Source organism: Arvicola amphibius, chromosome 12, assembly GCF_903992535.2.
Source record: "Arvicola amphibius chromosome 12, mArvAmp1.2, whole genome shotgun sequence".
Lineage (NCBI taxonomy): Eukaryota > Metazoa > Chordata > Mammalia > Rodentia > Cricetidae > Arvicola > Arvicola amphibius.
In genome coordinates, this window is record NC_052058.2 from 154,423,739 (window position 1) to 154,447,863 (window position 24,125).

A 24,125-nucleotide genomic window follows, 5' to 3' on the forward strand; every position below is an offset into this window, starting at 1 on the left:
TTGGAGGAGGAACGCTTGTTGGTGTCCAGCCACCCAGAACCAAAATAACCCCACAGAAACTATATTATTAAAATCACTGCTTGGCCCATTAGCTCTAGCTTCTTTTGGCTAACTCTTACATCTTAATTTAACCTACCTCCATTAATCTGTGCATCACCACGAGGTTGTGGCCGACCAGCAAAGTTTCAGCACGTCTGTCTCCAGTGGTTCCATGGCTTCTCCCTGACTCCGCCCTTTCTCCCAGCATTCAGCTTAGTTTTCCCCACTAAACTAAGTTCTGCCCTGCTATAGGTCCAAAGCAGTTTCTTTATTTATCAATGGTAAACACAGCATACAGAGGAAAATCCCACATCACCGTCTCTATGACCTGAGCGTTCTGTTCTCATTGGTGCTATCATGCCCAAGGTTGGAATGATAGCACCTAAGTCTTCTCTCTCCCCAAAGTAAGACGTTAACTGCCTCCCCTCAGACCCGAAGCAAACTGATTGTCATTCGCATTTCAGGCAAGATCTGAAGACAAGAAAAAGGTTGCCCAGATGGTAGAGGGTAAGTGAATCTTCAAATACAAATGTCTACTCTCTAAGTTGATGGGCATTTTGAGAAAGGGCAGAAGGCCTACCACTTGTAAAAATGCCTCATAACCACTGCGGGGTTTTCACAAGTCAGTGGGCACACTAAAGGAAAACCAGGGCCATCCACAGCTCTGGGCCCTTGACTTAATCATGCCCAGGCCTGTAACTAAGCCCTGGATCTCTGTCATCAGAAAGGGGCTTTGAAACAGGAGCGAAAACTCAGTGTGGTAGTGTGGAAATGCTCAAGAACCTGTGTGTCTGACCACATGGTATATGTCCTCTCAGGCACCTATCTCTTCCCACGTGAGCCCACATCCAGGCCTCTGCCCGGGTCTTCTCTGTACGTGCTACCCTCACCTAGTGATACCAGGCAGGCAGGCCTGGCCACTGAAGCAGATTCCAGAGTAAAGATCCAAAGTCATAGCCTCTCCAAGGCCATACCATCTTCCTTCCAGTTCTCTAAACTCAAACCCATCATGAAGAGAAAGCTATGGCCCAGAAGAGAGGAAAAGTGTGGAGAGCAAGATCTGGTGTGGCTAGAAGGCCAGACTTGAGGGTTGGAAGGTGGGCAGGTACAGCTCAAAACAGAGGCAGTAACCCTGCTTCTTAAGGCCACCAGTAGAGTGCACTGAGCACCAGGATATTCAGTTGGTACCACCGAGCTGGTGCACAGCACACACTACCTGCCATGGTACTCAAATGTTGTTATGAGCCAGTCCCCATGACTGTTTTAAGGTGAGCTATCTGGAAGAGAACTCATCTCCTCTAGGAGACTCAGGCCTAAGCATCACACCCCAAGGTGACTGGCTTGTGCTATAAAACCCACTGTATCTGTTAGAGATGACTCGTCAATCAAGAATCATTGTTTAGGCAGAACCTCCCCCAAAGCAGGATCCACAGAAACTTTCTCAATCATCCTGCCTTACCTTAGGAGTAGGAGATTATACCCTATAGTCTTGGGGTGCCCTGGGTTCCTCGAGTTCTCACTTAAGCTCCCTGGATACCATATGGGTTCACCATGTTTGTGGGTGCGGCTGACACCTATAGACTGCATTGTTATGAAAGTCCTGCAGCTGAATCAGCTTTGTGTCAGCCAGCTTTCTGTCGGGATAATAAACACCTGGCATCACTTTCTTACAGAGATAGTAATGTCTATCTTGACTCATGGTGCCATGTTCCAATCTGCTCCACTGGCCCCATTGTCCAGGAAGGGAGAACACCGCACTACCAGTGTGTGTCCAGCAAGTCTGTTCACCCCACAGTCTGAAGCAGAACAGGTTCTCACAATCCCCTCAGAGCATATGACCCCTATGACCAGAGTACTCACCACCAGGCCCTAGTCTTAAAGGCGCCACCTTCCCCTGCCCCAAGAGTACCAGCTTAGGGACCAGGTCTTAGCATGTGGGCCTTGTGAGGGACTTAAGGGTCAAAGCATAGTAAAGCTGGACATGTCATCTACTCCTCCCTCTGCCCGCAGCTCGAATCCAGACTCATGAAGAAAGCACCAAGAGGCTTCTAAAGGAAGGTGACCTCATCAGCCAGCTGTCCTCAGCATACTTGGCAACGCCCCAAAATAATGGCACCATGGTCAACTTTGACTCTCTGAGTAGCAAGAGCATCAGGATGGAGACGGTCACAAGGTCCCTGCCCCAGAGTCCTGGGCAAGGGTCCAGGGGCCCCTGCTCTCCTCTTCCAGGTGGATCTAGATCAAAGCCAGAACAGGACGCCAGCAGGTGAGGGTGACCTCTGACACAGAAAGAAAAGTCGACTTCTTAAATGCGATACCGGTGGCAGGACCAGAAGAGCCATCATCAGGAGGCTGAGGTCCTTGAACGCCAGGTCTAACAGAATGAGTCAGAAGGCAGGGACCGCTGGGACCCTGAGGATCTGGGAAGTGGGAGGGGAAGTCCAGATTTTTCAAACCTTACATTACCACAGAATCTGTAAGAAAATCTTTCTTGCCACCCCGTATACATATTTCTGTAGCCTATGGAAATAAGATGGCTTTTTAACAGTTCGTGTCTCCAGACAGGATTTGGGGGTGCAGAAGCAGAAGGCACAGCTCTGCACCATCACCCTCAGTAGCCTCAGAAGTTACCCCCAAGAGTTTTAAGGACCTGATGCAGGCCAAACTGTGATCTGTGGCTTTCACCTTGGGAAGAATTTCAGGACTAGCCAGTTTATGAGGTAGAGCTGAGGTCAGAAAAGGCATTTCAATACAGGCTGAAGCAGAAGGTCAAAGTGACAGAGAGGTACATGAACGGAAACTAGGATGTACTGGAGAGCAGGGGTGTGGACTCCTTTGTTTTTGCTTTGTTGCTGTGTTTGTTGCGATAGGGGTTGAAGTTATTATATGCAGAGGGCTATTAGGAAATTGAGAGGAGATTCCTCTGGAACACCTGGCAGGATTGCAATTTATAAGATGAAAATACGCTGCTCTCAGGGACATAGGAAGTGAAAATATGGTCACTGGAAGCCAAGAGAGCAGTCTTGCTTGAGGTTCCCTGGGGAAAGAAATGGCTCTACCCAAAGTCAGAGCCATTCAGGCCTTAATCCTGGCTCCTTACTACACATAAAGTATCTGTGTATGAGAGGGATATGAACCCCGTGTCCCAACCCTCACAAGCCAGTGTTGAGTGTGCCGGATTTTTGCTTCTCGGCTGGTGAGAGACTCCGATTACACCCTGGGGTCCTGAGCTCCTTCCTTTCTCCCCAAGTCCCATAGCTTCCCCATCTTTCTATCCAACATCATTACATCTTCACTCCTAGAATGGCTATATTAATGATAAACAGTCTCTGCTTTGGATGAGACTGATTGAGTTATTGGGAAAATCTTCAATGCATTATTATATGAGCCAACTGCTTCAGACTCCTCTTTCAGAAAGTAGGAGAACCCAGCTATATTTGTATTTGCATTAGTATTTGTACAGCACCCAGATGAGTGAGGGGACAGAGTTATGTTGGCCCAAAGTCATAGCTGGTTATATTCATCATTTGTAGAACAGCGGATACCATAGAGATAAATACAGTTTTTCTTTTTCCTTTCTGCAAGTTATCATAGAAACCAAGATTTTTGTCTTAAGCAAGTTTCTTCATATCTTGTAGTACCTAGGCAAGTAGCAAGGGACCTAAGTCCTTCTTGGGGGGGGGGGTCATAGGGAGTCGGGGTGTCAAACCAGTCACTAGTCCTTGGAACAGGTATATCTCCCCCATGTGGACATTTCAGGGAGTGGCTGAGAACCTGGAGGGCAATTTGGCCACTAGTATTCCTAAAATGCACTCCACAAACATGGGACCCATGAAATGCTCCTAACAGAACCAGTGCTCTGTGATAGGATATCACATGCACTTGCCATGCATCTCCATGGCGACTGGCATCCCTTGTTGTATAAGGGCTCTGAGATGTCCAGTGTGGTCCCTGAGTACATCAGCAGCAGATGCTTTGGAAGGAGGGAGAGAGAGGCCGTAGCTACTTAACCACTTCTGTCTTACAGGAACCCACATGGGCCATGTGCCAGCACAGTCAACCTCCACAAGAACAGATCCTACACATCCGTGACACAGACACAGCCCCTCAAGGATGTCCGCTCAGAGCCTCTTTCCCGAAAAGACTTTCAGCCAATCAGACCTCGTTTCTGTGGGCCTGGGGTCTCTGCCTTGATGACACATGGCCACAGACCCCGTACTCCCAGATACTATGTTGTAAATGAACGTGACTGTCACAGAAAGACCCACCCGACTTTTTGGCCAGAAAGGCATTTCAAGATAGATGCCTTAGGCGACATTGTGGAGCTGTACCCCAGGAACGTGCAGCGGTACATGTCCTGGGCCCCCCACCAGCCTTGCTCACCACAACTGAGTGAAGAAGAGGAGGAGATGCTGAGGGCAGATTTGGCCCAATGGTCGATACCCCACGGCTCCCTGACAGACCTTCCTCGGGCTTCTCGTTTTTACACTAGCGACAGACCAGAAAGTGGGGCCAGAGACCCTGAGTACCAGCAAAGGATGTACTACCGATATGGGGATACTAGTCTTGACGGGCAACTTGAGGGGCCCACATTTGTACACAAAAAGCCACGACCCAGGAATGTCCATTACCCACAGCATCCTCTGACGCCCAGAGTCAAGGCCAAGTTCGAACCATCCTTAACAGAATCTGATTCTGTGTCAGCAGCATCCAGCAGTGACCAGCAGAACAGCAACAATGACCAATACCTGCAGGTCATGTCCAGCCAAAGCAGATTCCCAAGGTCTGCCAGCCAGCTGGGCAGGAGGAAGGCCAAGTCCAGGCAGGCACTGCCCACGGATCTAAACGACCTAATTTGTTCGAATGTCTAGGCTTCTTTCAATGTCCCTTCCTAAAGACTGGGTCTCTTTGGAAAGTATTGGGAGCACACAGTCACACCCTTTCTGGAAGAGAGAACGTCTCTGGGGACATTAGAGATCTGTGGAGCTTCTTTAGGTGCTGCTACTGTCTGAGACCCTGGGGCTGTCACTTCCTATTCAATGGTGTGTGAGTGGCCACTCCTTGGCGCTTCCTTATGGCTAGCACACATCACCACATCGGGCTGTCCCTTCAAGAAAACATCAGGCCTTTGATTCCATTCATAGTGGCTGGCCATGCTCACTAGCAAGCTAAACATCTCACCAGGACTGCGGAAACCAACCTTGACACTCTGTTTATCTTCAGTGACGTGAGTGAGTGCTTTCTTTGGCCATGTGCTCTTTCAACATACAAGTATCGACACTTCTATAGTGAGCAACCTGAAGTGGCCACTCTTGATGTGTTCACGGCATTTAGTTTATGAGGACAATCAGTTTAGTAGTGGCCAGCGCAGTGCACCGCAAGCGTCTTTAACTCTGTATTTAGCTAATCAGGATATGGATCAGATAGGAGTCCAAATTTATACCTGGGGCTCCCTGGTTCACTTCACTGAGAAGGATGGGGATGGAGACTCAGTGTGCGCAGCTGGAAGTAGGGCTCCAACATCCCTGAGAACGCCTGACTTCTCACCTCTTGACTCTTTGTGTTTGCTGACCCTGTTTTCCCCCACTGCCAACAGACTTCCTTCTGATAGGAGGTGAAAAATTCACAGCCTCGGAGATGCCAAGCTGCTAGCCTTCACCCAGCAAGCCCAAGGGAAGGAGCCCAGCTGATGTTCTCTACTTCCTGTTGGGTCTGCCCTCAAGGAGTTGTTCTCCGGATCCTCTGAATGACCTTGTGCAGGGCTTGGAAGCTGTTGTGCTCCATCCCACAACTGGGTGCCCGGACTCCTATTCCCATATCTCTTTTTAGACGCTCTGACTTCTAACATTCCTGTCTCCTCTACTATACCCCGAGTGGCTTTGGAACAAAAATGGCACCATGGTTCAACATTCCCAGTAACTGGCACATGATAGAAACCACGCATGTTTCCTAGCACTGCTCTCTATCAGAATAACAAAGGGAACTCTCTGCAGATTGAATTTCTCTGAAAACAGAGAGCATCGCATTGATAATCTCATAGCACTGTAAACTGTGGGCACATACACAGGAGCAAAGGTTTCACAAGCAAACGAAGCTTGCCTAAGCTGTTTCAGGCACTTCTCCATGTCACTAAGATCAACAACAAGGGTGGCACCAGCCCAAGGTCAGAGGGACGTTCTTGCACGTCTGTACAAAATCGCAGCAGCCCTAGTGCCAGGTTGTGGTCGGGCCAAATTTTGTGATCATTTTCTGTTATTGGGCACATGTGCACTGATCTCCCCATTCACAACCCCCACGCTCTGTTTACCTTCGTGCCAGTGCTCGACACAAGCAAGCTCGTCTTGACTCTCAGGATTTTCACCCCAAGTAGCAAAGTGAGGGGCGAAGTCGAAGAGACACCATGTAGATGCCAACGGAGAAAGATGCCAGCTGCCAGTCAGAACCTTACCGATAGGCCACAGCCTCATGGCGATACACAGATTAATAGAAATGGGTTAATTTAAGATGTAAGAGTTAGCTTGAAATATGCCTAAGCTATTGGCCAAACAGTATTGTAATTAATATAGTTTCTGTGTTATTATTAGGGTCTGGGCAGCCAGGAAGCAAATGAGCAGTATCTGTCTACATTAAGTCAATGCTATTACCCTACATCTATCACTGTATTTATCTGTATTTTGAAATCTATTATAGAAATATGCACAGATGAAACTCCCTATGACAGTTGTTTAGTATTTCATTATTTGGATGAGTTACATAATATCTCTTCCTTTTCTTCACAAAGGATATTGGCTATATAATATCTCTTCCTTTTCTTCACAAAGGATATTAAAATAATTTCCTTATCTTCCCAATTTAAAAGGTGTACTAGCTGCGCTGTGGTGTTGCACGCCTTTAATCCCAGCACTTAGAAGGCTGAGGTAGGCAGATCTCTGTGCATTTGAGGCCAGCTTGATCTACAAGAGCTAATTCCAGGACAGCTAGGACTGTTACACAGATACACCCTGTCTCAAAAAACCAAATAAATAAATAAAATTAAAGGTGTACTAATTTTTGTATGTTTTCTTTGCAAGCTATTATTGAAGTTATTATTTCCTATAAAGAGAAACCTGTGCTTGTTGAAGACAATCATATCAGGCTTCCCCAGTTTCCTCTTTATAATTCTTTGCAAGCCCAGATGTTGCATCCCCTGCCTTGGCAGATGACTGGAATGTCTTCCTTACAGTCTCACCAAAAGCTTATGTAATTTCTGTCAATCTGATGGGAAAAAATAATAAATCAAGTGGTTTTAATTACTGCGCTTTTCTTTTCCTGTCTTTCTTTGAGCTGATAGGTGATTGGCCTCTCGGCATTTTTACTCACTTTCGGGCCACGTTGTGAATCTGTTACTCTCCTGCCCTGTTGTGAATGGGCTTCCATGAAAGCTCCAAACAAAAGCATAGCCTGCTGATAACTCACCTCCCTCTGCTTTGGCAAAACCAGCCTTTATCTATGCTTTAGAACAGAAAGCTACCAAGTTGCCTTATCACACTTGCTTATGGAACTGTGGTCTCACAAGATGCCTGTGTGGTTGAGTCATGGTCCCTGGCAAGGAAGATTGTCGCTTTCTCTCCCTGTCATCAAACTATTCCTGGTAGCAGGATCCACTGTATTGTTACAAGTCTGGGGGTCTGGAGGAATAGCTTAGTGGTTAAAAGGGCTTACACTCAAGAAGATACCTGAGCTGAGTTCCATTCCTAGCACCCATGTTGGGAGGCTTATCATTGCCAATTACTCTAGTTCCATGGGATCCAATGCTCTCTTCTGGCCTCCTTGAACACTCTGTTCATGTGCACACACACACACACACACACACACACACACACACACACAAATAAAATGAATCTTTTAAAACCTCTAACTAAAAATTGCTACATAGTATATGTGCTTTCTCTTTCCATCTGTTTGTTTGCAAGTGATTGGTTCCTTTTCTCTTTTCCAAGCCCTTGGAGCCACTGGTCTCCACCTCACCCCGTGCTGTGACTAGATGATTAGATGCTAAATGACTCAATCCAGGTAAAATACTTATGCAGGACAGCAGCTGTCAAGCCGTAAACTTGAACAAACAGAAACCGTCGCTAAGGGAATGGCACACGGGCATCTCCTTATTTATTTACTGGAGTCTGTGGTGGCCCTGCCCTGGACACCCATCTCAAAGCCAGCTAGGGGTCCTGTGAGGCCTGCCAGGGAACCTTGGTGGCCTGAGAGGCCAGGACTTTGTGGGAGGACACTGACCAACAAACCTGCCGAGCTCAATTCTTCCTCTTCCCCTTCAACTCTGAACTTCAGCCCCATGCAGACTTCTAAGGAACATGTGTCCGTCCCCCAGGAGTGGTTTGTGGATACTGCCTAGCCCCTCTCTGCTCCAGTCAGTTGCTTTTCTTCCCTTGGGCCTACCTCTAGCCACAAAACAGACAGGGCACCTCCAGACGACCTGGGGTCTCACCTGCCTTCCATAGGAGTTTGTCACAGGCCTTGGATATAAATGTGCTTCTCTAAATATTTTGTCTACCCAGGATCCCCCAATTTTTTTGAGGACAAGGACTAAAGTTAATTGTGATTAACTTTGTTTTTGTTTGTACTGTAGGTTCTGGAGCAATGGCTTAGCCATCAAGAGCACATTCTACTGTGGCAGAGGACCCTAGTTCGGTTCCCAGTACCCATCTAGGTTGGTTGGCTCACAATCAGCTGTAACTCCAACTCTGGGGTCTCTTATATTATCTTCTGGCCTCTGTGGGCCTTGATACGTACATGCACATATGCACACATAGACACACACTATAAATAAAAGTCACGCTTTTGTAGAAAAAATAAAAACTGCCCACTACACTCTGAACATAGTCATGTCTTGGATATTGATAGCTACTGAAAGTCATTTCCTAGAGTAACATTGGCTTTCTTGGACTGGTGTGTTACTCAGTGGTTAGAGCATTATCCTCACATGCCTGAGCTCATACCCGACAAAGAAAATAAAAGTCGCCGGGCGGCAGTGGTGCACGCCTTTAATCCCAGCACTCGGGAGGCAGAGGCAGGCAGATCTCTGTAAATTTGAGACCAGCCTGGTCTACAAGAGCTAGTTCCAGGACAGGCTCCAAAGCTACAGAGAAACCCTGTCTCTAAAAACAAAAAAAAAAAAGAAAGAAAATAAAAGTCAAGACTTACTTTTCTTCATTTTTGTTATCATATTGTTTAGGCTCAAGCAAAATTCTAATAGGCCACAACCTGACAGCTGGCGTCACAGAAATTTATAGAAATACATTATGTTGAATTCTAATTAAACACGGTAGTGGTTTGAGAGAAAATGGTCCCTAAAGGAGTGGCTCTATTAGGAGGTGTGGCTTTGTTGGAGGAAGTATGTCACTGTGGGGGTGGGCTTTGAGGTCTCTTTTTCTCAAACTTCCCTCAGTGTGACACTCAGTCCACTTCCTGTCACCTGCAGGGTGGATGCTCCAGCATCACATCTGCCTGCATGCTGCTGCCATGCTCCCCTCCATGATCACAATGGACCAAACCTCTGAAACTGTAAGCGAGTCACCCTTAACTAAATGCTTTCTTTATAAGAGCTGCTAAGGTCATGATGTCTCTTCACAGCCATCGCAAACCCTAATTAAGACGGGCATTTAGAATAAAGAAAAATATGTTAGTAAATGAAATAATGAGGGAGCATACGATGCGATAAAATGAAAAAGGAGTGCCTAGCTGGCTCTGCCCTATAGATAAGATCACTCCTTACTAGACTGGAACATTCTGAACACGGAAACATATCAACATCCCTGCCGCGCACCACGCCCCCGTGTCTGCACTCTGTGTGCTTGAACCCAGTTCACGAGATTCAGGCAAGGGGCTGGAGGTTAAAATACACAAACACACACAAACAGAAAGACAGCGACACGGGTCATCCTTGGATTCCCCAAGAATGCCCCCTTTATTGTGTTCAGGGGCAGATTATATAGAGATAGCCATGCCCCAGCCAAACCCACCAGAAACCACTCTCCTGCCATCAGGAACTCCTGAAGGTCTCGTGCTCAGAACAGCTGTAGGCACTCAGATCAGGGGATTACAAGAAATTCAAGATCTGGGGTCTCATTGCTCCCAACACATCCCTAGCATGCAGTGCTTCGTGAAGGATAAACGTCTTGAGAGAGGAGTCGTGAAGGGCTTTTGTCATTGTGTCAATGCCACAGTGTGCTCCTATGAAGAGCAAGAGGTGCACAATGTCACTGGGGGACATTATGCTAAGGGACCACTGTTGTACATACTGCTTATGATTGACCAAAGTGACATCCTCATGTGGTGCACAGTTATATAAAAACATTAGCAAACTCATGTACATGTGCACACACACATACACATGTACACACATGCTCCTTTCTTACTCAAGATATATATGCACTTAACTGAACATAGATAGGGTATAGTGTGTAAATGCACATCAAATGCCATTCTGATTGCTAGTCACTATTAAGCCATTTGACCTTTGTTTCAACTACTAGTACTATTTCACTTTTTATTTTTTATTTCACTTTTCAAATGAAAAAAAGGGGGGAATTTTAAGGTCTGGAATGGCTACTCATTTACCCACCTGCCCAAAGGCTAGCTGGTTAACTGGCTGGATGGTTGGCTTGCTTTCCATAGGGTCACACTCTGTAGCCCTGCCAAGCCTGGAACTCAATATGTACACCAAGTGAGCATCAGCATTGGGTAATCCTCCTTTCTCTGCCTCCGGGGTGCTCAGATTACAGGCATGTGCTGTCATGCTTGGTTCTAAGCACAGGCCCTTGTATTCACAACACTGTTACATTCAGCTTGTATTTTTGACTTGTTTATGTGATGTACCAAATGACCGTCTTTCTTTCGTTTATGTGATGTACCCACATGGCCGTCTTTCCCTATCGGTTCTCAAGCAGAGATCACATTTGAAGAAAGATACGAACTTACATTGTACTCAGTTAAGCGGTAGTCTATCCATGTCCTCCAATAGCAAATGGCTCTTGATGAGAAGGGCTGCCTCCTAACAAGCCATGTTAGACTCAGCCTGGGCCTCCACTCTCTTGGGCAATCCTCCATGGCGCCAGCCTCAGTTCCGTCCCCTGTGTTATAGGAGTTTAATGGTTACACAATATCCCACATAATGGGTCTCTTGTAACTTGGCTTAATGCATTGACAAATAAGTTTGTTTCCATTACAAGGGCAATCTTCCATGCCTCCGTGCACGTGAGGTTGTTGGGTTAAAGAGGAAGCACAGGCAACTGTTAATATGTATTATTGCTTTGTTGGCAAAACATTGCACACTTGCATGTTAGCATCAGCCGTGAGGAAAATTCCTCTCTCAAGTACTGTTACTAGCACAGGGCCCTAACACAGCTTGTTCTGTTTGTCCACTAGATGGGTCTCCTCATTTAATTTGACCAGGGTTCTACATCTTCTGTGCCATGGTCATTTATTTTGTCACAAAGTATCTTTCCATGTATGATGCTTTCTTTTTGTATTCAAAAAGTATCCTTTTGTTTTGATATTTCTCAATGATTTAAAGCCATTTTTTAACAGCCAAATAACTTACTTTTAGTTAAAACATATCTCAATTTCATCTCCCATTTTTATCTTTGATGATTTTATATGCTTAATTTTTCAAGCACAACCAAGTGAGCCATCAACTTTACGACTCCTAGAACAATGTCCATGTGTGCCTTCATGTGCTCTTTACAGTAGCACAGGGAGCCGGGCGGTGGTGGCGCACACCTTTAATCCCAGCACTCGGGAGGCAGAGGCAGGCGGATCTCTGTGAGTTCGAGACCAGCCTGGCCTACAAGAGCTAGCTCCAGGTCAGGCTCTAAAGCCGCAGAGAAACCCTGTCTCGAAAAACAAAAACAAAAAAAAACAAAAACAAAAAAAAAAAAAAACAAAAAAAAAAAAAAAAAAAAAACAACAAAAAAAAAGAATCACAGTAGCACAGGGAGATCCATGTTTTTGTAACTGTTATTCAAGTTAGAGACCTACCTGCCCAAATCCACACAGCCAATGCTGGGTCTGGCCCCCAAGTAGCCCGGATTCCTCACTCAGTCAGACAGTCCCTCACCTCTTCCAAATGGACTTTCAAGTCCTGTGACTGCTATACCACCTCCCCAACCTTTGAAGAAAACAGAGAACAGGTTTTAAACAATTCAGATGGAGGTCGGCTGGAAGAGGAAACCCGGCTGCCCTTACAGAGAATGGTGTTCCCACTCCCACACCGGGCTGGCTACCTCTATGTCCAGAAGTTACTGATAATGTTCCAGAGTGCTTGTAACTTATTTATTTGATGATTCTGGGATTGAACTCATGTCCTACAGCATGCTGGGTAAGCACAGTACTACCGCACTTGGTCGCCAGGCCTCTTTCTACTTTTTGACTTTGAGATGAGGGTCTCATTAAATTGGCCAGGCAGACCTCTAATACATGATCTTTCTGCTTCCATCTCCGGAATCACGATTAAATTTCTCAAGGGAAAGCCAGGGTTTCCTCCTGGTGCCAACACATGACACTGTCTGTTGGATATGTATGTCGACCGGGTCATCTGGAACTAAGTAGATCTGACATTGGTTTCAACATTTTTCTCCACCCCATCCCTTCGATGGGTCTCTCTTCCTCTACTCAGCCAAGACACCAGCTAGTCAAGGCCAAACGATGGGGATTCGCAGCCGTTCCACAAACTTCAGCTTGTACTATTAGAGGCGGACATCCCTGAGCAGGCCTCCTGAACAGGTGCAGTTGGGTTCCCCTCCCACCTGCCTCCAAGACCTTGCTCCTCCACATCCCCGAGGCCACCCCGCAGAACCCACCTGGGGAGTTGTTTGCTATGAAAACTGTACGGTCTCAGTCAGAGCCACCCCGCAGAACCCACCTGGGGAGTTGTTTGCTATGAAAACTGTAGGGTCTCAGTCAGAGCCGAAAACCTCTGAGCACCAAGGGGAAATCACCAGGCCATGCTCTAGCCCAGGAGTAGTTCCTGGCCCTGCCCAGAGTCGGCAGATGCCCAGCAGGCTTCCTGAACCCCGCCCAGAGATGACACGTACCGCAGGGCCAGCCTCCATCTTCAGACTTGCCAATTTCCAGGAGGGACGGAATTGTTTGAAAGCAAAGACCAATTCTGAGAGGGAGGAGGAGCCCGAAGGCGGGGCTCCAGGCTCCGCCCAAGGCCCGGTTTTCCGCCTAGCAAAACCGGTGCTGCACAGCTGGGACCCTGCACGCCGCTGCGATGGACGTGTCTTGGGCCACTCAAGAGAGTGAGGCGGTGGCGGAGAAGGTGCTCCGGTATCGGCGGGACGAGTCAGGCTGGAAGAAGTGCCGGGAAGGCGTGAGTGAGGGACTGAGCGGGAAAGGGGATCTGGAGACTGTTCCCGGGAGCTTGAGTCTTCCGAACTCCCAGGCTTCTCCTCTCCCTGAGATTTTCTGCACCCCAGACCCCGGAGGTGGATTGAGGGAGCTATTCCACGGAGGGTGGCTGCTCTCTAGGACTCCCGGAGATCCCCTCCCCTTTCAGTGAGAACACACTCAAGGTCACCTGACTGGTTTGAGGTTAGGCTTGGACCTGCAGCTCCAGGTACCGAGTCTTTCCTCCGTACACTATAATAATACAGTCCCTTCTCCCAGAGAGTGCCAGGGAAAGAAACCGTTTTCTTCCTTGATGCTTCTGATGTTTTCTTTAAAACAAATATCTCTAACTTGCTTAAGGAAACAAAAGTTCTTGGTGGCGTTTAAGGCAATTGGAGACGTGCCCGTGACTTCTGGAGTCAGCCTGCCGGGATCTCTTTGGTCATCACCTGCTTTGGGGCAGCTTAGTCCATGAGGAATCCCAGCTGTGCCAGGAACGGGTTGGGTGACCTTGGAGAATCCTCTCTTGAGATCCCATCTCCAAGACTTCCTCTAGCTCTAAACCTCTTCCATTCTGTGCCTTTTTGACAGAATGGCGTTTCGGTTTCCTGGAGGCCGTCTGAGGAATTTCCAGGGAATCTGTAAGTGCACGCTTCGAACAAAGTTTGTCAGATCCTCGACTCCCTTCCTGGTTTCTCTGGGGTTGCCTCATGAGAGATTCCAACCCACCCTGGCCCCCCTGCGATTCCCCAGTCATCTTCCAGAAAAGCCTTAGCTAGTGTTTTGGATCATCTCTAGCAAGCTGTGCTCCGTGAGGGCTTAGTACCTGTTTGTGCAGGCTAGAGGGGAGGCAGGCTAGCTTCTTTTAGCCCCGTTTCTGCCAGCCAGCCCTAGAACAAGGACAGACATGTAATAATAGACTTGATGTAAAATCCTAAGATAAACAAGTTGAATTGATGTCTTAGGTCAAATTCTTCTTCGTGTTCCAGGTACCGAGGAGAAGGGATTCTATGTGGGACACTGGAAGAAGTGTGGGATTGCATAAAGCCAGTTGCTGGAGGCCTCCGGGAGAAATGGGATGACAACGTGACCAGTTTTGAAGTTGTCCAAAGCATCACAGATGTAAGTCTCACTGGGTACGTCGTCTGAGTGTCTCATCCTGCTGCAGTACCCTGACCCCATCTCCTCTGAAGGCAAGAGGAGTGCCCTGCACGCTCACAGCTTTGGCCCTCTGGAAACGGTGTGACTCCAAGAGGCCAGAAACCCTCAGCAGAGCCAGGGGCTATAGATGAGGAAACCCCGGGCAAGCCTGGGCTCCCCACTACACGGAGGCAATCCTGGGTTTAGACTAACAGATTAGTTTGAAGCATTGTCAGAGCCACTGACAGAGCCATTTAAGTCTTTTGCCCCACAGGACGACCACTGCAAAGACCACTTCTGGATTGCAGCGTCTCCTTTAGGAAAGTGTGTGCCCCGCAGACCAGCCCTGCCCAACAGAAAGCCTTGCTATGGGGCAGCATTGTTCTGTAACTGTCTTGTCTAGTGTGGGAGCCTCAGGTTCCCATGGGGCCATACAGCTTGAAAAGGTGGCTGGTTTGAGGAAATGAATTATTCATCTTAACGAATCTAAATGTAAATTTAAATAGCCGCGTGGGCTAGGGGCTGTTACAGGAGACAGCTGCAGTCTTGATGAGTCTGCCCCGGCATCATCTCTAACTTTAAGGCCTTGCTTCATTTTGATCAGAGACACTCAGAAGAATAGAAAACTGCAGTGAAAACCCGCACACAGGCAACGCCGGTGGGGCTAACCTGTTTGATTTGCACGGCGTCTTAGGGTTGCTGTCTAGGACCTCTCTGGCATTGCCTGGTGCTTACGTAAGCAGGTAGCATTGTGAAACCTCACAGCGTTTTCCAGCTGGCCAAGCTGTGGAGCCAGGTGTCTTTGTCCTGACCTCATTTCAGTTCCGTCTGTTGTCCGTGGGAGACTTTATGTCAGAGTTGTCTGAAGGATGGGGCGGAAATCCCTGGGAAGATTGGTAATTTCATGTCCTTATCAGTCAAAGGTGGAATCGAAACACACAGAGGATGGTGCTCTCTCAACCTTTCTTCTATCCCTCTGCTACCAATAAGAAGAGAGCGGATGTCAGGCACTGGTGTGCCTATGACACTATTTAACTCACGCTGTCCCTCACTGTGAGACCAATGGGTGGCCTGGGCTGGAAGTCAGAGTTGAGCGATTTTACGTGTAATTTGCAGTTGCCTTTAGCTTATGACAAGTGATTCTCTCCTCTCTCTCTCTCTCTCTCTCTCTCTCTCTCTTTTTCCATTTCTAATAGTTAAATGGCTTCCTTTATAAAAACCAGCCGGTCTAAGTGGGGGCATTTGCAGAACCACAATAAATAGATATGATTTTTTTTTGTTTTGGACTAAGTGACGCCAGCACAAGAAAAGAAAAGGATGCAAAGAGAGAATACAAAGTATTATGCCCAAGTGGGTAAAGTTGAGCAACCCTTGGTTAATGACTTTTATATGTAATACAAATGCCATAACAAAAGGACTTGGCTTACATATTTGGGGGAGAGGTATACATGTATGTGTGTATGCATGTTCATGTGTGCGTGGAGCCCCAAGAAGTGTCTCATGCAGTCATTCTCTGCTTTATATATTGAAGCAGAATCTCTTGCTGAATCTGGAGCCTGCAGTTCCAGCCCGCATGCTCCAGGCACTCCCCAGGGGCCCCTGCCTTCCTTCTGGAATTACAGTTGAGTTACCACTCCTGTCCAGCTTGTGTGTGGGCCCTGCGTGGTCTGAGTTCCAGTCCTCACACTCACACAGGAAGTGGCTTCACCCGCTAAGCCATTCCCATAGCCCGGCACACTGTCTCTCGGGATCAGGAGTGGCCCCGTCTCTTGGGCACATTCCTACCTCTTGGTCTCAGTACAGTGGTTGGTGGGACTAAGAGAATGTAAGCTAAGAAAGCCGTAGGCTGATACGTGAGCCGCCATGATGGTGGTTGAACATCAGTGCCGTCAAGGCGGTTATGGGATGTTCTGTTCCTGGCTACAAGATCCCTATCCTGAGCCCTGGGGAAGAAGACAGTCTGACGGGTAGAGACAGGTTGCCAAGTGCACACAGGTAAAGGAGCTGGTCCCCTCCTATCGCAGTGCCACCTCTCAAAGGGAACCAAAAGTAGCCTTCTAACTCTGCCACCTTCACCTCAGCCCCAGTTCTGGTTTTATCTCTAGGCTCTTCCCCCAGGGAGATGTTTTTCTCTGGTGCTGCTTTCCAGGCAAGCCTCTTCCCAGCACAGGCTTGTGGCACTCACCTGTGCAGAATTCTCTTCCCTTCTAAGTCAGTTCTCCAGCATGGCTGAATGGTTGGGGCTAGTGGGGCTTCCTGGCTCCTCTGGGGACCCTGGCTTTTCCCTGGCTATGATAAGAGACCCTGATCCCGATGCAGCCATATCCCCTAGCTGAGCCCAGCCAGTCTTCTGGTGCATGAAGCATGAATCCTCTAACTTTTGGCTTGTGTTTCCTCGAACAGATTTTTGAAAATCTATGTCTTATTCCAACACATGTTATTATCTAATATCCAGTTCACAGCTTAACTTTCATAAAGTGTGAAGCCTGGATTTTTTGACATGTACTGTTTGTTATTTTTGAGCAAAAGCAATGGCATTTAATTCTGTCTGAATAATATCGACTTTTTTTACATCCCGTTTTTAAAATGGCACATACCTCTAATCCCAGCAGCCAGGAGCTGGAGGCATGAAGATCACAAGGTTGGGGACAGCCAGGCTACTTAGGAGCTCCAGGCTAGGCAGGGTTACATTTCAATTCGATAAGCAAAGCAAGCCACCACCACCAAGAAGTATCTGTAATCAGAATGTAATTATTTTTGCTTGAACTCTGTTTTACACAGCCCACTGAGTTGTTTGGTTTGTTTGTTTGTTTGTTTTAAGACAGGGTCCCTAGCTAGCCTAGAATTCAATGTATAGATCAGGCTGGTATTGAACTCAGGGATTCACCTGCTTCTGCCTACCGAGTGCTGAGATTACATGCTTATACCACTAAGCCCAGCATCCCACTACGTTTTATCCCCCACATGTGTTTCCTTGAACATCACCAAATGTTATTATAGATATTCATGTATGTTGAAAAAGACTTTTTAAATCATGTATTTCTTTTGATCACAAGACTCTTATTTAAAAAAAAAAAGAACTAGACTGAGGTATGAGCGGAATTTATTAAGGGTTACATGATTACATTCGGAAATTTGGATGAAGAATGCTTAAACACAAAGAGGAAACGTGTTTTTCATCTCTGCATGGGATGTGTGAGAACTCTTTCTTCTCATTAATTCACGTGTTCATCGAAAGATTTGGCCTGTTGCCGAGAGACACAGCCTTCTGCAGACACTAAGGAGAGGAAGCACAGGCTGCCGGGGAACTTAGGCATCCCCGAACAGCAGAGAAGCCAAGGACGAGAAGGGGGCTCTTGTTCGTTAGGAGAAACAGTGACGATAAGGGGCAAAGACCTTTCCTTTCTGATGGTGTTCATCAGCGTGATTTGGACGGCTCACGAGCATCCTGATTCTTCCATGAGGACGGGTAAGGGATGTGTGGAGGAGCCATGAACCTGGAGTGAACCAGGGTCTGGAGCGAGTGACTCTTCAATAATTCCTAAGACAGACGCTTCCCTCAGACTCCAGATGGAAGCAGAAGCAGATGTTACAGTTGTAGAAAGCAGCGATTACTTCTATGGTGCCTGCTACAAGATATGGGATTTTAGAAACGGACTTGTGTCTTGGACTGTGCTTAGGGGGAACTGACCTGCTGAACCCAGCATGGGGCACCATGACCAAATATTGCAGTTGGCATTCCTGCAGATCTTTAGCACAGCAAGGAATTGTACCCAGGGCATTGCAGGCTAGGATGGTACTAGATGGGTGGGGAAGAACCTTTTTTTTTTTTTTTTAAGACGTGGAGATGAAATCATTTGGCCTCAGTGCACCCGCTGGAAAGTGCCCAAGTGTCCCCAAACTTCCTTTGGGTTCTCCTGCTTGCAGCTCCTCCATACTGCTATATATGAGATGCCTTGTCTTCAGCAGACCTGAGCCCGTTTTGTTTTGGCAGATGCTGTGTGTGAGCAGAACCTCCACACCCTCGGCCGCCATGAAGCTGATTTCTCCCAGGGACTTTGTGGACTTGGTGCTGGTGAAGAGATACGAGGACGGTACCATCAGTTCCAACGGTAAGTGGTGGGAGCTGTCTGCTGGCTGTCCTAGAGATGGGGGTCTGTCTTACACACCTCTCGCTCTTTGGGGACAGCTGGGTGATTGGGGACCATCAGCAGGCTCATGCGTGCCATCTTCTTCCCTTGTAGAGTTGGGGAGATTTTGTACCCGTGTGTCTGAAACAGGGAGACCAAATACCTGGGCCTTGCTATGTCCCAGGTCTGTTCTGATTCCTGCTGAGCTCAGAGTCCGCACCGGCAACATGCGGATTGCAGTTGCTCTCCTTGTATGTCAGTGTGTCGGGTCCACAGAAGCATCCTAATCTTGTGGTTGCTTTCTGCCCCATTCCTTCCCCATGGGCAACAGAGTTCCACAATTCCTCCGCGTCTCCCTCTAGGGAAGCACAGGGACACATCCTCACTTCTATGGACTGAAATTTGTGAGAAGAATCTTTCTCCTCCTACCCTGAGCTTTAGATTCTGGAATGTTCTTTCTTCTTAAATTCCTAAAGGGTTGAGGGAAAAGCTGTGTGGGGGTGAGGATGCATGTGTGTGTGAACTAGAGTGGGTGTAAGCGTAAGGAAGCTGATAGGTAGCAGAACCCTTTGCTGGGCTGCTGGACTTCGGCCACTGGGCCTGTGCAGATGGTGGATCCTCAGTGCTGGTGGTGGTGTCCCCGTTGTCTGAAGGTGAGTTCACTGACCTCATGAATGTCTTCTAGCTACCCACGTGGAACACCCATCGTGTCCCCCAAAGCCAGGTTTTGTGCGAGGATTTAACCATCCGTGCGGGTGCTTCTGTGAACCACTGCCAGGGTAAGGAGATTTGGGGGAGGACTTTGTCTCAGACCTAAGCATAACACCTCTGTGAACTCAGAAAACAGGCATTTTGACTGTAACCCACAAAAGTAACATCGATGTTACAAAATACATTGTCGCCCGCAGGCACTCAGCCACACGATGTGCCATCGTGGCTCCTGGGGAATTTGTAAGTTACTTAGATTAATCTGGATGTGAGAATCCCTCTCTCCAGCCCCACAGGACAGGTTAGGCAAATGTGTTGTACACAGTGACCACCCCTCCTTTACCATCAATGAGACAGCGCTCAGGGCCTCGAGGGCACTTCCGAGACTATGTTGTGAATCAGAGGGCCCTGAATACACTCACAGACACAACCAGGGTCTTGCCAGGAGCTCTCTGAGTAATGAGTTACCTGAAGGTTACAGGCTTATTTTGAGCACCACCCAAGTTAACAAGGAGAGGAATTGCACCTGCTGGTGCAGCCCTGTGTTGCCTGCAGACAGCCAGAGGGAAACATGGGTGCTTCCTCACACAGTCCCAGGAGGCAGGTCTCCATGCCTAGGCTCTTACAGATGGAGCACCCCCGCGGAACACCATGTCTGCCAGGCTGGCTCTCAAACATCTCTTGGAAGGCTCTTACATGCCTCAAGATCTCGCGGCTGCAGTAGTAAAGCCGTGCTTCAGCATGCACGCATGCGCACAGCTTTAGTCCCAGTATTGAGGAGCTCAGACCCTCTGACTTGGGCCTAGGAAACTACTCTGGACACGTTTCCTTGCTCTCCTTCCTGCAGTCAGGTGCTGAGACGTCCTTGCCTTTCCAGATTGCCAGGAATATTGCAGCGGAGTGTCTCGAGTAAGAGCAGAGAGAGACCTTGCTCCTTGAGGCTGGATCTCAGGGCTGGTTTAAGGAAACGCATAGCATGTAAGCTTTAGATGATGTAGCTGTGATCATGGCCCGTGTTCTATAGAAGGGCTGGATAGGACAGAGAGGTTATATAACTAGCCCAAGATCACAGGCCAGCAAGGGATAAAGCCTCAGCTTAAACCCGGCCATCTGTCTTCCATATTGACTGTGTGGTTTTTTTTTTTTTCTTTCTGTGTTTAAAAAACAGATAGAAAACATCTGTTCTCTGCGGGCTTTAATTCTGATGGGGCAGAAGATAAACAAGGCACAAATGAAAGTAATTATGTTGTATGTACACTAGGAATTACTCCATATTATGTGCTGTGTAGAAAACTAAGGGATGGCGAACGGACCTGGGGTAGGGTGGAAGTGAGTCACCCAGGAGGTCAGCAAAAGCCTCCTTGATAGGAGTCTCGTGGATCACGGTGGCCTGTGCAGGTCCAGGGTTCCTCTGGGTGGAAGCAGGTGTGGGCACAAGGGAAACTGTGGAAGGAAGTCACTGAGTCGGATCAGTGGAGGGGCCTGGAAGCAGGGCCAGACCTCGCCAGCCTCGTAACTGGGAGCCTTAGCGAGGTCTGAGCATCCACTCCATGACTTCAGTGGAAGCTGCTCTGATGTCCCCAGAGTAGGTGTAGCTGTGACCCAGAGCAGGAGGCCACACTGGGGAGTGAGGCTGTGTCCTGACCAGAGGTGGAGGTGGCTGGGCCCAGACTCTCTGTGACAGAGGGAGCGCTATCTCCGAGGGCACACTAGTGTTCGGAGGAGGTGGCATCAGAGCTGCATCTGGCACACCTGTGCCTGCCAGGAACATTTTCCATGCCCCACGTGTGTTCTGGTGAAAGTGTCATGACAAACTTCCAGCGCTTTCTGTGAGGACAGTTTTGATGCCCAGAGCCCCCTTTTAACCGCTTTAGCTTACCCCTTGGGTCCCTCCCCAAGTAGCTTGACTCTCCTGTGATGTTGTACTGCCAAGCCCAGGGCTCCCCAGAGAGAAATGTGGTCATGAACTCTGATTTCTTACTGACCTGTTTAAGTTTCCAAAGAGAACACAGCAGAGTGGCCATGAGGGATAGACTGGGGGCGGGGGAATTGGGGAGGGAGGCAGAGAAAGGCCCCAGGCCCCAGAATCAGTTGGAGCTGATGAGGGAGAAGATGGAATCTGACAGAGCTGAGGATTTGAGATCCAAAGGGAGCCCTGCCTCCAGAACGCTCTCCCTCTCCTCTCCCTCCTCCGTCTCCCCTCCCCCCTTCACCATACCCCACAGGGGTAAAGAAATACCAGTCTAGAGCAGTCCCTGATCTCTCTACACTGCTCCTCTGCTTGCCCTGTCCTCCTGAGGCCTCCTTAGTTGTCTAGACTGCAGGGGATACAGGGGGCGTTAGAGTCTCCAATACCAGAAGTTCCATGGCAGAGAAAGAGAACCACGGAGGTGTGATGCTCTGTGGAGTTTTTCATGAGACCAAAGCTGTGAACAGCATCATTCAAATAAAATGCCACATGGTAGGGGAGGGGAAAAATACTACACCGTTTCTCCAAACCTGGCCACTGTAGCATTTGTGACCATGAGGACCCCTCCAGGTTACTGTTCGGTCATGCCCTACTTCCTCTATTGTGTGAAATCTGATTTTAGCTTCTGGATTAACCCAATCCCCTGTTGCTGCTTCATCAGTAGATGGGACACCACCGCATTTGGGCTTCTGCCACCCCTTGCCAAAGCCTCTGCGACACGTGTACAAAGGAGCCCTCTGTTCTCTAAACCGGAGCTCGAAATTTGAATCTATGGTTCCACTTCCCTCCTGAAATATGACTGAGGATTTCACAGGACTCCAGTCCATACATAGTTACCATTATGTAGTATGCTTCAGATTAAGATTGCACGATCCAAAATAATTCTCTCCACAAAATAGTAGTAAATGAATTGCATGCTAAGTGACATTTTAGAAAAAAAAATATCATCAGTCAGCTCTTCTAAGTAAAAGCTGAGAAGAATGGCACTATTTCCCAGTTTTGCAGATTTCTTCCACGTCAGACTTAATAAACACATCTATGACAGAGCGTGTTGTAGGGTCACAAATCACATAAAAGCCCTACCACATGTTCATAGTATCCATTGGCATGGAGGGAGTTTCAACCTTGCCCACCTCTGGAAAGGACCCAGAATGTCCCAGAAGTCCCCGGCCATCGAAAACACAGCTGTTAATAATAGCCACAAGGAACATCTGCACATGTCTCACCCAGGGCATGGCACCAGCTCCCCAGTGTGTTTGCAGTGGGCCGGGCAGTGCGTCCCCTAAAAGACATGTTAGAACAAGGGGGTGAAGAGGAGCCCTAGGCACTGAGGCTGGAGCAGGTATGAGATGAACGCCATGTCTGAGCCACTTTTGCTGGTCGTGGCTCTGGGCTTCGATGCCTCTGTGGTACATGTCTAACATGACACCGCTGCTGTTGCTTTCTCAGGGAGCCCAACAAAACCAAGCTGGTCACGTTCTTCCAGACAGACCTGAGTGGCTACCTCCCGCAGAGCGTGGTAGACTCCTTCTTCCCTCGCAGCATGGCCGAGTTCTACCCCAACCTTCAGAAAGCCGTGAGGAAGTACCATCACTGACACGGTTGCCTATTAGCAAGAAACACCCGTCGGGGGCTCCTGCTGTTGAGCGTCAAAGAACATGGAAGAGCTACTGTGGCCTTTGGAGATGCCCTAGTGAACAAAAAGTCTCGGGAGTGCCAGCCCAGGACAGCAGTGCGCACACACACACACACACACACACCTCCTTCCTCTTGGCCTTGGTGTGGAAGGCGCTGTCCATCAGCTTGCGGTGGTACACACATTCCTGGCAGGGCAGATACTGCTATGGCCTCCTGACAAAGACAGGGCTCAAGCATCCTTTGATTCCTTGTGGTCCAAAGGCCCTGTGCATTGCTGTCAGACCCTTCGTCTCTGTGCCAGTCTTGGAGAATCATCATCTATCCTGGTCCTTAAGTCCTGCTCCTCTGGCATTTGGAGCTCCTAGACTTTTGTCCCAGAGTCCTGTGTCCATTTTCTGATACAGTTTTATATACCAGTTTTTAACACAAGACTTTCCCCCTCTTACAAAGATGTCAATTTGGAAAACATGTTTTAAAGCACAGAATAAGCCTTAAAGGAAAAACACTTTTTACCTAATTTTTTTTGTATTTTTCGTCAGACTTGTCTTTTCCTATCTGTTTGTCCTGTCGTGAGTTAATGTTTGTGTCCCCATGAAACCAGGTTGAGTCTGCTGCAGGCCAAATTGTATCTTTGGGAGGGAGCGGGAGTTCTTGTGACCTGTGTGAGTCATTCTGAGTGGGGCCAGCAACCCTGTGTGCATGGGGGACTCTGGGGAGAAGAGCCCCACCCACCCTGCCCCATCAGCATGCTGCCATCAGGAAGGAAGAGTTAGTCTCCCATGCTGTGGGACTTCACAAGCCTACAGTATCTAACTAATTGCTACAAAAGCAGCCATTCCAGTATGGACAAATGCTGTCTCCTTAGCTTTTCAAATACATTTAGATTCCTGCTTTTCTTATCAAGAAAGGAGAGGTCCCTGTTGGCTGACAGTGTGCTTGCTTGAAGACTGTAGAGACATGGTGCTCACAGTCCAGCCAGCCTCTCCTTTAGTAGATGTTAATAATTCCTCTACTCCTCCTCCATTTGTTCACAGCATGGGCGCGTGGAGTCTAGGGCACTTTTGCACTTTGATGAGGCTGGTTTGGACACTCCCACAATCTGTCTAGATCTATCT

The 24,125-nt window shown here is 48.1% G+C and overlaps 2 protein-coding genes and 1 long non-coding RNA gene across 5 annotated transcripts in view; 2 read left to right on the forward strand and 1 right to left on the reverse strand.

The window, feature by feature from the left end:
• The window catches only part of Tmc3 (transmembrane channel like 3), a 43,859-nt gene extending 36,527 nt beyond the window's left edge, over window positions 1–7,332 (forward strand). The window contains exons 20-24 of one of the 2 annotated variants that reach the window (XM_038313577.1): window positions 504–546; window positions 744–749; window positions 924–989; window positions 2,050–2,305; window positions 4,067–7,332. In XM_038313577.1, coding sequence (XP_038169505.1) covers window positions 504–546; window positions 744–749; window positions 924–989; window positions 2,050–2,305; window positions 4,067–4,910 — 1,215 coding nt within the window. In that variant the 3' untranslated portion in view covers window positions 4,911–7,332. The remainder of the gene's footprint in view (window positions 1–503; window positions 547–743; window positions 750–923; window positions 990–2,049; window positions 2,306–4,066) is intronic. The other variant, XM_038313578.1, reaches the window with a different exon arrangement.
• Window positions 1–13,081, reverse strand: part of LOC119802578 — a 68,584-nt gene extending 55,503 nt beyond the window's left edge. The window contains exons 1-4 of one of the 2 annotated variants that reach the window (XR_005283470.1): window positions 12,956–13,081; window positions 12,073–12,202; window positions 11,014–11,165; window positions 10,050–10,266 (exon numbers count right to left, since the gene is read on the reverse strand). This is a non-coding gene — a long non-coding RNA (uncharacterized LOC119802578). Of the gene's footprint in view, window positions 1–10,049; window positions 10,267–11,013; window positions 11,166–12,072; window positions 12,203–12,955 lie in introns of those variants that run through there. The other variant, XR_005283471.1, reaches the window with a different exon arrangement.
• A 171-nt stretch (window positions 13,082–13,252) lies between these two features.
• On the forward strand, window positions 13,253–23,527 carry Stard5 (StAR related lipid transfer domain containing 5). Its single transcript, XM_038313579.1, has 6 exons — window positions 13,253–13,408; window positions 14,017–14,066; window positions 14,415–14,547; window positions 18,560–18,677; window positions 19,381–19,474; window positions 22,822–23,527. Exons 1-6 carry the CDS (start codon window positions 13,310–13,312, stop codon window positions 22,967–22,969), a joined length of 642 nt encoding a protein of 213 aa, XP_038169507.1. The 5' UTR covers window positions 13,253–13,309; the 3' UTR covers window positions 22,970–23,527.
• Window positions 23,528–24,125: the final 598 nt, after the last annotated feature.